The 14,424-nt window shown below is 39.2% G+C and overlaps 1 protein-coding gene across 1 annotated transcript; it reads right to left on the bottom strand.

Moving 5' to 3' along the window:
• Positions 1 to 266: 266 nt before the first annotated feature.
• LOC109210137 (replication protein A 70 kDa DNA-binding subunit A-like) lies at positions 267 to 4,980 on the bottom strand (the record flags this gene model as incomplete). Its single annotated transcript, XM_019373507.1, has 7 exons — positions 4,915 to 4,980; positions 3,735 to 3,800; positions 3,289 to 3,568; positions 3,066 to 3,153; positions 1,100 to 1,278; positions 947 to 1,019; positions 267 to 390 (listed from the first exon to the last, which is right to left on the bottom strand). Coding segments are annotated over exons 1-7 (876 nt in total), but the record flags the coding sequence as incomplete, so codon positions are not given.
• Between the last annotated feature and the right edge of the window lie 9,444 nt (positions 4,981 to 14,424).

The following is a 14,424-nucleotide window of genomic DNA, read 5'->3' as shown; positions in this document are numbered from 1 at the left end:
CCAACTTCCTCGATGGTGGCTGGCATTTGTGAGATGACCAAGTTAGTTTTGTCCATCAAAGACAAAATAACTAACTTTTCTGCCTCATTGTTTCTTGTAAATAGCTTTTTTATTTGAATCTTAAAGATCTTGCCAGTCAGTAGCTTTTGCACGTTCACAAGAGGCAACAGTTTTTTCAGTAAAGACAAAATTAGTTATTTATGTGTGAGAGAAGGCTCAACTTGGAGAAGATACTTGTTTGTGCTTTTTTAAAGTTAATAATGTACCTTGAAGATACCGATATCATAAATCTCTTCCGAAGTGAGAAGCAATATTTTTTCTGCATGCTCGTCGGAAATAGTTGCTGTTGTAGAACCGCTTTGATCTGTGAGCGTCACTTCAAATTGGCACCTAGTTGTAAGATAAAATGATTGGTTAATTAAAAGATGGTGAATATATAATGTTAAATATAAACATCTATGTGGAAGTTGCATGTATACCTGGGAACCAACTGGGTAGCTCGACGGCAGTTAGTGCAATAGGACTTTCTCCGTGAGATAGCTCGTATGAAGTGTTGTTTGCAGTCTGAACAAGCTAGGATTCAAAATCGTTGGTTCTCATTTTGTAGTGCGACTTCAGCCTGTATGTAGAATATTTGGCCTTGGAAAACATAAGGATGCCGCATATTAATTTTTTGTTATTAGAGAATAAAGGTAAAAATTTGTAGCAGCGCATATATGAATATTTAGTGTACTTATTGGATCTTGCTGTCAGATATCTGCAATTGGTACTATCTCTTATTCGAAAGGAACATATAAAAGAGAGCCTGTTGGACCTGTGCTCTTCATTGTGTACGCAATAAGAATTTGTTAATTTTGTTGGGCCCTTCAAGTATGTTAACATTTCAAAATTAGTTCTTTTATACGTTCAAGCACATATATGACCAATAATGTATTGATTACAATACCATGTTCTCAGCACATTTGCTTGTGGGTATGGAGGATTGATTTCAATTGTTGTACTGAATCTGTTAGTCAATCCTGCATGCATTTGAACATTCAGTTCTAATTTGGTTGTCTGGTATATGGAAAACTAAAATATAATTGCGTATATATTTTACCTGTATTGAATTTGTTACTCCATCTTGCATGCATTTGAGGTGTTTTACTTGATGACGACTTTGGTCTTCCAACTTTTCTAGCAAGGATGATTGGGTATTCTTTTTTAAGCAGTTGGAGTAGTTTGTTCCCATTATGATCAATAAAATCTTCCCAGAGTGTGAATTTCGTTGGTTTTTTCCTGTATAAAATAGAACGAAATTGTTAAATAACTATATTAAATCAATACAGGAATCTCAATGTTTAAGCAACACAAATGAGCATCAATTGCAACATTTAAATGTTAGACATGATAAAAAACATGAACACAATAGGTATTCCCTGAGGTCTTGACTATTGATCCTTAACAAAATCTTCTAAAGCAAAATAGTTTGAAATATCATATGTTCTCGAAGAGCCAATAAGTCTCAATTCTAAAATAGATGGTAGCATTGCTTCATGCTTACTAAAAGATAAATAGATATAATTCACGACTTACTGTAGCAATGATCCAATTAGTTCCAACATAAAGATGTTTTGAATAAGTTCTGATATTGCGATGTAACTGTATTATACAATGCACGAATATCTAATAGAGATGTTTGTAACATTGATATGCTGCTTTCTTCTATTAGGTCTTTCAACATTGGTAATATCTGCACATTTGAAATACAATAGATTGTAAGCACGTTTGTGATATACAAAATTTTAGTACTTAGGAATCCACAGCCGCATGAATACTTTGAATAGAATTTCTATAATCTACTTATTAGCTTTTCTTCAAAGCCATTCAAATGTTTAACTCTAATTTCTTTTAATTAAAAGCTAGTACATATAAGATTCATCCATTTTATACAATTTGTGCAAGAACTACTATATCTCAAATTCCTAAGAACAGCGAGATTATGTTGGCTATAGTTTGAGATAGCTTATCTATTTGTTCGGAAACATATAACATTAGAGGAGACAAAGTTGTTGTTGTTTATTCAACTTTCTAATTACATGAATATTTTCGTCAATCTTTATCCACAGTATTGAATGGAATAAAACATATTTTTAAAATATAATTTGATTTAAAATCCAATAGCTAAACATGACATCAAAAGGATCGAATTTTTTAGCAAACTTGGATGAGTCAACATTAGGTAAAAAAAAATTAAATATAATAGACAATGCCTTTATTAAAGAACAACTACAGATAAATCAGAAAGTCATTGTTAAAGAGAAAAATAGGCAACTAGAAATTTAACTATGCTATATTTCTATATTTGAAGGCATTATTTTTTTCTCTGAATAACTCTTAGCAACAATCTAATTTTTTGGCGCATATAACAGTAAATAATTTTTAAGTTAGCTTTTAATAGCTTCTTTCTAATTTGTGATTTTTCCATAACTAAAGTTTTCTTTTCTGGATCATTGCTTCTATCTTTATTGAAAAACAATTAAAGATTTTTAAAATCTTAAAAGCTAGTGATATGCTTTTTAGACTCTTGTCGTCACTCTATGCAGCTATCCTAACAATTGTGATTATATAAATCAAAATAAATTGAAAGTTTGAAGTTAATTTTGAAAAAGCATAAATTAGTTGTAAAAAAGCTGAGCCAAATTAAAATTTACAAAATCAAAAGAACAATATGATATCAATTCTAATTTTACTTAGATTCTTATAGCAACAGAAACAATAAGATAAAAACTTTGCATTGTTGAGAATATATTTAAAGATATGATCAAATATTATTAGTAGTAAAAAGGTTAAACCATACAATGTGTAGTGGACCTAAGTATACTTTGAAAGATTATAATTGCAGCAAAATCGAAGGTGAATTGAAGCGTGCAAAGCAGCCTTTTAAAGCGTACAACCTCAACCTGAATTTTCGTTTCATTTATTGTGTGCTATTAGTAGACAATATATGAAAAGTGACACATTACATCATACTCGAATCATCAGTTGCTAGTTGGATCCAATAAAACAGGTTTATGTATACTTACTGATCATCCGTGATGATAAAATCTTGAATTCTCTTCACATTTGAAGCATAGGTTGAGGGGCTTGCGTTGAGCACAATGGCAAGCACATCTTGCGTTTAAAAAGAACAATGAATAAGCTAATAGACAATAAAAATTATTATAGACAATAATCGTAATAATAACAATACTAATAAGTGTGAATCTTAAGTGAACAAACAACATAAATAGTTAAATATTCAATTACCGAATTCAGATCCCTCGGGTTGATATTCGAAATTGCCAAATGGTGTAAGATTTAGGCGCGTTGGCGGAGGCAGTGGCTCTTCTGGAGGATTAACAGTTTCTATTGGCTCAACAATGGTACACCTATCAATTGTCCATGTAAATTTGTTAAGTGGATTTTCATACATATAGTTTGATTCTTTGACTTGTGCAACTGACACCAAGTAAGTATGGAAAGGACGAAACAGATCTTCAAAATGCATTATCTCCGCATTGAATATAATGCATTCCACTTGATTTTCCTGTAACAAAATGAGGCACAATTAGGATAATATTAACTTAATTAGTATTAGCAAACTTATGAATCCTCTAAAAATCACCTCTTCATCTTGCAAAATCATCAATTGATACTTTTCGTTTTTTCTTTGTTGTCTCTAGGTCTGCCTTTATCAACTACTTGAACCTTACAGGTCCATTCTTCTGTTTCTGGAGTAATCGCATTGACGTTGAACCTTTCTGCCATTTAGATGTAAACTGCAATTATAATACATGACAATATAATAATGAGCAAATGTAAGATTGTCAGAATGATTATAATACAAAATCAAAGAATCCAAAGAGTGAGCAAGTTGTACGCTACACTTACTATTAGGAATGATGATCTAGGTTATAGAAAAAGCTTTTTCGATAATTTCATCATAAACTACATTATATGTGGAGCGATTATCATCATCGTCAGCTATAGACGGTTTAATTAATACCTTAACACAGTTGGAACCTTTGGCTCTTGATAAAGCAACGTACAACTGACCATGAGAAAGTCTTGCAAATAAATGCCAACAAAATCTAATGTTTAGCCTTGAGCTTTATTTATAGTCATGGTGAAACATAACCGTATTGAAAATTATGTTCTTTTAAATTGAAGGGGTAGTTTTTCGTCTTCTGATGTTAATGGTGGTATTCGCGGGATGAATACATGTGTATTTTTAAAATCACCACCGGATATTGTAGCACTAATAATATGAGATTTGAAGTCGTTACGTATTAATTGTGTCCCATTGCACAAACCTTCGCAGGAATTCAAATTTATTAATAATATAATCGGATAATTTTTCTTTAGACACAATCTATAAGGAGGTAAACCAGGAGGATTTAAAGCGTGCAAAAAATCTTCATATTCACTTTGATCTTTTGGATCAATTGTTTCATCGGTAGCTAAATAGACTTTTTCATCAGCTGGAAATTGAGCAATTAGCAGGTCATTTATTTCATCAACAAAGTCGTTCTTCGTAGTTAGGATTGCGCGAGAAGTAATAACAGAAATATTTGAATGAGTTAAATATAAATCGGGATAAGTAACTTTAATTAGATGATTCAAGGAATCTTTTTCAGTGGTAAAAGGTATGATCGGAGGATGGGGAATTTCTATTTTGCTCTTATCATTTTTTCTTTCTTTTTCATTACCAATTCTCATCAAATATTCACAAAAAGCTGGGCCTGTTTTCGCACGCATATTTTCAGACAGTTGTAATTTTTCAAGTTGATGCCAAATTTCAGAACATAGTAAGCTTTCACGAACAAAATCTTCCCTTTATCCACCACGGATAACGGGAAGAGTTTGTCTAAAATCGCCACTGAATACAACAACCTTTCCACCAAACAGCATAGCTGTTCCCATTAAATCTCTGAGGAGCAAATCTAATGCTTCAATCATTTATTTTTTCGCCATTGAAAATTCGTCCCATACTATTAGTTTTGCATCTTGAATCAATGATACCAGTGAACTTTGTTTACTAATATTGCAACTAAAATTTCCATCAACATCAATAGGTATTTTAAATCGGGAATGAGCATTTCGGCCTCCAGGAAGAAGTGAAGCAACAACACCTGAACTCGCAGTCGCTAATGCTATAAATCCTCTGTGCCTCACTGTAGCTAATAAGGCACGATATAAAAAGCTTTTTCCAGTTCCGCCTGGACCATCAATGAAGAATGGTCCGGGTTTATTTGAGAATATTGTATCAAGGATTATATTGTAAGCTTTTCTTTGTTCAATGTTTAGTTTATACTACAATAGTAAATCTTGTTCATTAACGATAATATTCCTTTCAAAATGTACGTCTTTAGCTTCTTTGGCTGTTGCAGATGATTGAATTTTGCCCTGAGTTAGTTCAAATTCGTTGATATCACGACCTATTGAATGAAGAATATCATTAATATGATTCAATACTTTGTGACAAATTTCTCTTGTATGCAAGTGTCACGACCCGGATTTTCCTCCCTCGGGAGTCGTGATGGCGCCTACTAATGGGAGCTAGGCAAGCCAAAACTTAACTACTCACTTCATTAACAAATTATTTTCTTTTAACAAATATAAACAATAACATGAAATCAGCGGAACTTTAAATAATCAAGTGGAAGGTAATAATAAAATATCTGGAATCAACGCCTATTACAACTTCCAAAACCTCGAATACCCAAGAACCGGTGTCATAGTGTCATAGACTGTCTAAGATTACTACATACAAGGTCTGAAGAAAACAACGGTACACTGTTTCTGAATAAAAGATATGTAAACAGGAAATAGAGATAGAGGGAGACGCCAGGGCCTGTGAACGCCTGCAGGTCTACCTTGGGTCTCCGGGTGGACTGAAGGAAGCACTCCAACTACTGTCCGAAAGCTTCTCTGGGATCTGCACACAGTGTAGAGTGTAATATCAGCACAACCCACCCCATGTGCTGGTAAGTGTCCAGCCTAACCTCGGCGAAGTAGTGACGAGGCTAGGACCAGACTACCAAATAAACATGTGCAGTTTAAATAGATACAACGAAAAAGAAAATACAGAAATAACCAGTCAATGTGGGATGGGGAAACATGCCGTGGGAGAGATAACAGTTCTGAATAGAAAGGCATCAAGTAAGGAAAGAAACAACATAACTCGGATACCAATAAGGAATCAGGAATCAATAAATGCACGGCATCACCCTTCGTGCTTTTACTCTCATTCTCACCAAAGCAAATATATAATGGAAATGTGCACGGCATCACCCTTTGTGCTTTTACTCTCGTTCCTCACCAAATAATCAATAGAATCGGCACGGAATGGTACATCGTGCGGCACGACATCACCCTTCGTGCTTTACACTCTTTCCTCACAATCATACACGACATCACCCTTCGTGCTTTATACTCTTTCCTCCCAAAATAATAATGCACGGAATCACCCTTCGTGCTTTATCACTCTTCCTCACCAAACAACAATCACAACAATGGGGCGAGGGAATAAACAAGATTATAATAGGAATCCCGGCAAGGGAGCAACAATTAAACAATTAAATCCCGGCAAGGGTACAACATCAACAATATCAACATCCCGGCAAGGGAGATAACCAAATAAGCAATAATATCCCGGCAAGGGAACAATTTAGTAACTCTTTCTCTTTTCACTTTTACTTCACAACTCGCTTTACCACTTAAGCCAATGCTCCAAAGGGTTCAATCAACTCACTTACTTTCACAGATTCGTAATATAACTTGAGCCATTGCTCCTCGATGTTCAAAAGTCACAATTACTTCCTTAACTTTTCACAACAAATAAAAATCACTTCTAAAGCATAGCTTATTCAATGAAATCATGAAAATCACATTATAAGACTCACGGTCATGCCAAACACCAACGTATAGATACTCTTCACCATGCCTATACGTCGTACTCAACAATAATCACGTAGCAAATAGAACTCGACTCCTAATCCCTCAAGCTAAGGTTAGACCAAACACTTAACCTCGAATTTCCACGGCCAACTCAAGCCTCAATCACCGCTTTTCCTTTCAAATTCGGCTCCAACCCAATTGAATCTATACATAGTCGACTTAATAACATCAATAAATGGTAAACAATCCAATTCCAATGTTTAATTATAGCTTTTCAATCATTCTTCCCAAAAATCCAAAAATCGACCCCGGGCCCGCTTAGTCAAAACACGAGGTTCAGACCAAAATCAAATCACCCATTCACCCACGAGCCCAAATATATAATTATTTCTAGAATTCGACCCCAAAACGAGGTCTAAATCACAATTAGTCAAAAAGCCCTAGTTCTACCCAAATCCCTAATTTTCTACCCTTATTCACATGATTTAGGCCTAAAAATCTAATGAGTGTTAATGGAAAATGAAGAAAATGAGTTAAAGATTACTTACCCAAGAGATTATGGTGAAGAATTGCTTCAAAAATAGCCTAAGAGCTTTAGAGAAGAAGGGGTTTGTGATATTTTTATAAAATCCCGTAAGTGTTCTGTTTTTGGCTTTTCAAAAATCACTAAGCGAAAATGCCCTTCGCAATCGCAACAGGCTCTTCGCGTTCGCGATGAGTCAGGCATGCCAGGCCTTCGTGTTCGCGTGAAAAGGCTCGCGTTCGCGGAGCTTTGGCTCCTGAAGTCTACGCGTTCGCGTACCAGTGGTCGCGTTCGCGATGAACAAAAAGGTGACCCCTCCCCTTAGCCTTATGCATTCGCGAGTGGAGGGACGCGTTCGCGAAGGGTCTCCCTCCTCAGCTTCGCGTTCGCATCTCAACCTTCGCGTTCGCGAAGAAGAAAATGGGCTCCTGGGATTTTTCCCTTACGCGTTCGCGAGTGGGTCCACGCGAACGCAAAGGGTAAAATCCCTGGGCAGTAACAACAGAAATCTGCAACTTTTTCTCAAGTTCAAAACTTCCCGAAACACATCCGAAACACTCCCGAGCCCTCGGGGCTCCTAGCCAAACACACGTACTAACTCAACAACATCATACGAACTTATCAGTGCGATCAAATCGCCAAAATAACCTCAATAACAATGAATCAAACCTCAAAATCAAGATCTTTTCTCAAACTTCATAAAGTATCAAATTTAGCAATTTAGGTCCGAATCACGTCAAACGACGTCCGTTTTTCACCAAATTTTACAGAAATATCTTAAATCATATATAAGACCTGTACCGGGCACCGGAACCAAAATACGGGCCCGATACCAACACGTTCTACTCAAATTTCATTTCAAATTTCTTTAAACAATTTCAGAAAACAATTTCCTTTAAAAATTCATTTCTTGGGCTCGGGACCTCGGAATTCGATTCCGGACATACGCCCAAGTCCCATATTTTCCTATAGACCCTTCGGGACTGTCAAATCATGGGTTCGGGTCCGTTTACCCAAAACATTGACCGAAGTCAAATTTTTTATAACCAAATTTTTATAATTTTTCATAGATTTTCATATTTAAGCTTTCCGGCTACGCGCTCGGACTGCGCACGCAATTCTAGGTGACTCTAAATGAGGTTTTCAAGACCTCAGAAATATAGAATTTAATTTAAAACAAGTGATGACCGTTTGGGTCATCACATTCTCCACCTCTAAAAAAACCGTTCGTCCTCGAACGGACATAAGAAGGAAGTACCTGAGTCGGGAAAAAGATGGGGATAACGGCTCCGCATATCGGAATCGGACTCCCAAGTCGATGCCTCAGCAGACTGACCTCTCCACTAAACACGAAAGAAGGAAAACTCTTCGACCTCAACTGACGAACCTGCTGGTCTAGAATAGCTACCGGCTCCTCCTCATAAGACAAGTCCTTGTCCAACTGGACAGTGCTGAAATCTAACACGTGGGATGGATCGCCGTGATACCTCCGAAGCATGGACACATGAAACACTGGATGCACGACTGATATGCTCGGCGGCAATGCAAGTCTATAAGCCACCTCTCCCACTCGATCAAGAATCTCAAATGGACCAATGAACCTAGGGCTAAGCTTGCCCTTCTTCCCAAATCTCATCACGCCCTTCATAGGCGACACTCGGAGCAATACCCGCTTACCGACTATAAAAGCCACATCTCGAACCTTGCGGTCTACATAACTCTTCTGCCTGGACTGAGCTGTACGAAGCCTATCCCGAATGATCCTGACCTTGTCCAAGGCCTCCTGAACCAAATCCGTACCCAACAACCGAGCCTCTCCCGGCTCAAACCACCCAACCAGAGACCGACACCGCCTACCATATAAAGCCTCATAAGGAGCCATCTGAATGATCGTCTGGTAGCTGTTGTCGTAGGCAAACTCTACTAAAGGAAAAACTGATCCCACGAACCTCCAATATCAATGGCACAAGCTTGGAGCATATCCTCCAAAATCTGAATAGTCCGCTCGGACTGTCTGTCCGTCTGGGGATGAAATGCTGTGCTCAACTCAACCCGTTTGCCCAACTCTCGCTGAACTGCCCTCCAGAAACGCGAGGTAAACTGCGTACCCGGTCCGAAATGATAGATACGGGCACACCATGAAGGTGAACAATCTCCCGAATGTAGATCTCAGCTTAACTCTCAGAAGAATAGGAGACTACCATAGGAATGAAATGCGCTGACTTGGTCAGCCTATCAACAATGACCCATACTGCGTCAAACTTCTTCCGAGTCTGCGGGAGTCCAGTAACGAAGTCCGTAGTGATCCGCTCCCACTTCCACTCGGGAAGCTCAATCCTCTGAAATAAACCACCAGGCCTCTGATGCTCGTACTTAACCTGCTGACAATTCAAACACCGAGCCACATATGCAACGATATCCTTCTTCATTCTACGCCACCAATAATGCTGTCGCAAATCCTGATACATCTTCGCGGCGCCAGGATGAATAGAGTACCGGGAGCTATGGGCCTCCTCCAAAATCAACTCTCGGAGCCCATCCACATTAGGCACACATACTCGACCCTGCAATCTCAAAACTCCATTATCATCTAAGGTAACCTGCCTGGCACCTCCGCGCTGCACCGTGTCTCTAAGGACAATATAGAGCCTTTTAGCGTAGTAGAGCCTTTTAGATTACAGTTCACAAAATTAATTATTTAATTTATAACAATAAACTTACAAAAGTAACAAATTAATATATGTTGTAAAATTAACTCCAATATCGAGCCTGGAACCCATACATAATTATTCAGTCAAATTCAATAATTTATAATTTAATTTATTAAGCTAACAAAATTGTAAAAATATTGAAATTGACACGCATAATAATTAAGGATAACTCGGTGCTACCGGGCCTCAAAAATCGAGCCTGGAACCCATACATAATTATTCAGTCCAATACTAAACATAATTAATTATTTAATTTATTAAGCTAACAAAATTCTAAAAATGTTGAAATTGACACACACAATAATTAAGGATAACTCGGTGCTACCGGGCGTCAAAAATCAAGCCTCGAACCCATACAAAATTATTCAGTCCAATACTAAACATAATTAATTATTTAATTTATTAAGCTAACAAAATTCTTAAAATATTGAAATTGACACACATAATAACTAAGGATAACTCGGTGCTACGGGGCCTCAAAAATCGAGCCTGGAACCCATACATAATTATTCAGTCCAATATTAAACATAATTAATTTATTAATTTATTAATCTAACAAAATTGTAAAAATATTGAAATTGACACGCATAATAATTAAGCATAGCTTAGTGCTACCAGGCCTCAAATATCGAGCCTCGAACCCATAGATAATTACTCAGTCCAATATTAAAAATAATTATTTAATTTATTAAACTAACACACACAATTAATTTTGTTTAAATTATAGTAGATGACATGGCCTTTCCTCCGCCTGCGCATCCTGGACCTGCCGAGGATCAGCTGTTAGTGTTGCAGGGCGACCATAGGTCCTCCTATGTATGGGAGGGATAGCTATCGGAGCAGGCTCTCCGCCCCAGGAGACCTGATGATTTGTGGGAGTTCATCGTGCAGCATCCTTTCCATGCCCGCATAGTCGCGCGCTTACAGGCTACGTGCTTCTATTCTATTTTTGAGCTTGGACGGATGCAGCTTGATTGGTCTCTTATCACGGCGTTGGTAGAGCGGTGGCGACCGGAGACACACACTTTTCACTTGCCTACTGGAGAGGCCACCATCACGCTGGAGGATGTTCAGGTTTTATACGGGCTACGCGTAGATGGACGGGCCGTGGCACTGCCCCAGTACATTAGATCCATGACGCGTTCCCAGTTTTTGGATATGATGGGGCAGTTTACTGGTTATAGACCTCAGGGTGGTGCTGGGGGAAGTCACGTTCTTTTGTCAGCCATTAGAGATCATGTGGCTGTTTTGCACCCTGACATTACCGGTGAGACGAAGGATCTCCACATTGAGAGGTACACGCGGTTGGCGCTGCTCCTGCTTTTCGGGTGTGTCTTGTTCACGAACACATCGGGGAGTACTGTGAGTATGCGCTATCTCCATCATCTTCAGCGGCTGGATGATTTACCTCAGTACAGCTGGGGTGCTGCTCTTCTCGCATACCTGTATAGGAGCATGTGCCGGGAGAGCATGGGCCCAGCAGTAGACATATGTGGTTTTCTACCCCTCCTACAGGTGACAACATTTTCAAATACTCTGTTCATTACTCTAAATTCTATATGGTCGAAATGACTCATAAATTTTACATCAACCTTTTATCTTAGGTTTGGGCCTGGCAGCGGATCATGCCGTTGCAGCCACCTCTACCACCACTTGCGCCCGGTGAGGCTTATCCGTTTCTCCCTCTAGCTTCTAGGTGAATTCTCCGGCGTGGGAACTACCGAGGGAGCGATGCTCATCATAATCTCCCCCTTGTCAGGGATGTGTTAGATATGCTGGTGGACGGACAGGTAAATATGTACCTACACTTGCGAATTAGTAATTGAGTTTTGTTCCGCATACTCACTTTTATATTATTATTTGGTAGTTCATCTGGACGCCATACATCGACGAGTTGCTAGCTCAGCTGCCCGATATTTGCTCAGTCGACAGACTGCTTTGGAGCACCTCCGTCCCGATGATCTTCTTCGATATGGTTGAGTATCATGCCACAGAGCGTGTGCTTCGCTAGTTTCACCGTCCCCAGCCTATACCGGGGGAGCCTGGATGAGAGGCTACACACTATCAGCGGGACGACCATGCCAGGGTGGACGTTATATATATGGAATGGCTAGAGCACCAGGTCCATACTTGGGAGGAGCGAGGTCACCGTATTCCGCCACCACCTACATTTACCCAGGAGGCCACTATTCATTTGTATTCGTCATGGTACCGCCGTCACACCCGACTGATGATCGGGAACCCCATTCATGTGCTTGGCGATCGCTACAGACCATACACCGTGAGGCACGAGGCACTGCTATGTTTTTGTGGCTTATTAATATTTTATAATTGTGATATAGCGTTATTTAATTAATATTTTAAATGTTTCACAGGCTATTGGGCATCATCACCTCTGCCAGATGGGACAGGATATGCAGCAGCATGCCGACAATCCTGCACTCATTGACTATGGCCGGCGGGTGGAACAGGTGGCTCGTCGGACCCTGCTTCAGGCGAGAGATGCCGCGAGGTTGGACCACGAGGCTCAGTATGTGGCGCTAGAGGACTACCATCGGGGTAGGGGTGTCCCACGAGGCAGGGGTAAGGCACGAGGGAGGGGTGCCCCACGGGGTCCCGGGGGTCGTGGGGGACGACGAGGAGGTGGTCCCCAACAAGGGGGCTATGAGGCACTTGTTGGCCCACCTGTTGAGGGACATGATGGGGATTTTGGAGATGAGGCTCTTGGAGATGATCAGCCGGGTTATGGACCTCAGGTAGATGAGCCATCCAGCAGCATGCCGTCGTACAGCCTTCAGCTATCTCTTCCAGTATCGCAGGTCACCCCGTCAGGAGCATTGTCGATCACGGGTATATTCCACGGGGATGTAGACCAGTACTTTGCATGCCCATCTACCGCAACTGAGGATCGGCCCACCCGGGACGTGGATGGCGGGCGCAGGTTGAGTTATGCCTCATCCCCAGCAGTTGATGCGGATCTACCACAGGCGCAGGCATGTTTGTATTACTTTAAAATTTCAATTTGTTTTCTTTTCCTTAATAAGCTGACATTAATTAATTTTTAACTTTCTTATGAAGGTTTTGTCCCAGCCCATCTTCGAGGCCACTACATGCTTTGATGAGGACACCACGGATGCATATACTCAGGCGGCGGACGAGACAACGGTGAGAAAATGTTTTTTGACTCAACACGTACAATACAAATATACTTTTTCACATGCTAAGATTACTACTTGTTTTGTAGGTTGCTGACGGCCCGACGGCCTATTCTTCCGATCTTGCCAGCTGTGGTGTCGATGCTGCTGCACATCCTCACATAAAGAGGCTGCTTGATGACGATGATCCAGATAGTGTAGCCGGGAGACAGGGGATGCGACTTAGGCCGGCAACTGCACTAAAGCACACAGGCTGCGGGACTCACTGATTTACTTATGTTTTTACTTTGTGTAAATAGTGCATTATCTAAATAATGGTAACAATTATCTTTTAACAACAATGTTATATTAATTACGTTTGAAGAGCAATTTAGCTTAAACAGTACAACACAAACACAAACCTTGCAAACCTAACACAAAAACAAACAGTAGAACTAAAAGGAAACGTAAAGAAAGCAGTTTTTTTGACATGGATTTCATCTTTTTCAGAACGACAAGACAACTCCAAAAAACGTAGTACTATACTGCGAATTAATTATTATATTTTTCTGCAAGAAATCAGCTTTTTTCACATGGGTTTCATCTTTTTCAGAACGAAAAGACAACTCCATAAAAACGTAGTACTATATTGCGAATTAATTATTATATTTTTAACGACAAGACAACTCCATAAAACGCAGTACTACACTGCGAATTAATTATTAAAGTTTTCTGCAAGAGAGCAGCTTTTTTCATATGGTTTTCATCTTTTTCAGAACGACAAGACAACTCCATAAAACGCAGTACTATACTGCAAATTAATTATTAAAGTTTTCTGCAAGAGAGCAGCTTTTTTCACATGGTTTTCATCTTTTTCAGAACGACAAGACAACTCCATAAAACGCAGTACTATACAAAAAATTAATTATTAAAGTTTTCTGCAAGAGAGCAGCTTTTTTCACATGGTTTTCATCTTTTTCAGAATGACAAGACAACTCCACAAAAAGCAGTACTATACTGCGAATTAATTATTAAAGTTTTCTGCAAGAGAGCAGCTTTTTTCACATGGTTTTCATCTTTTTCAGAACGACAAGACAACTCCATAAAACGCAGTACTATACTGCGAATTAATTAT

Source organism: Nicotiana attenuata, unplaced genomic scaffold, assembly GCF_001879085.1.
Source record: "Nicotiana attenuata strain UT unplaced genomic scaffold, NIATTr2, whole genome shotgun sequence".
NCBI lineage: Eukaryota > Viridiplantae > Streptophyta > Magnoliopsida > Solanales > Solanaceae > Nicotiana > Nicotiana attenuata.
Note: the sequence above shows the minus strand (reverse complement) of the source record. Positions and strands in the feature narration are given on the sequence as shown.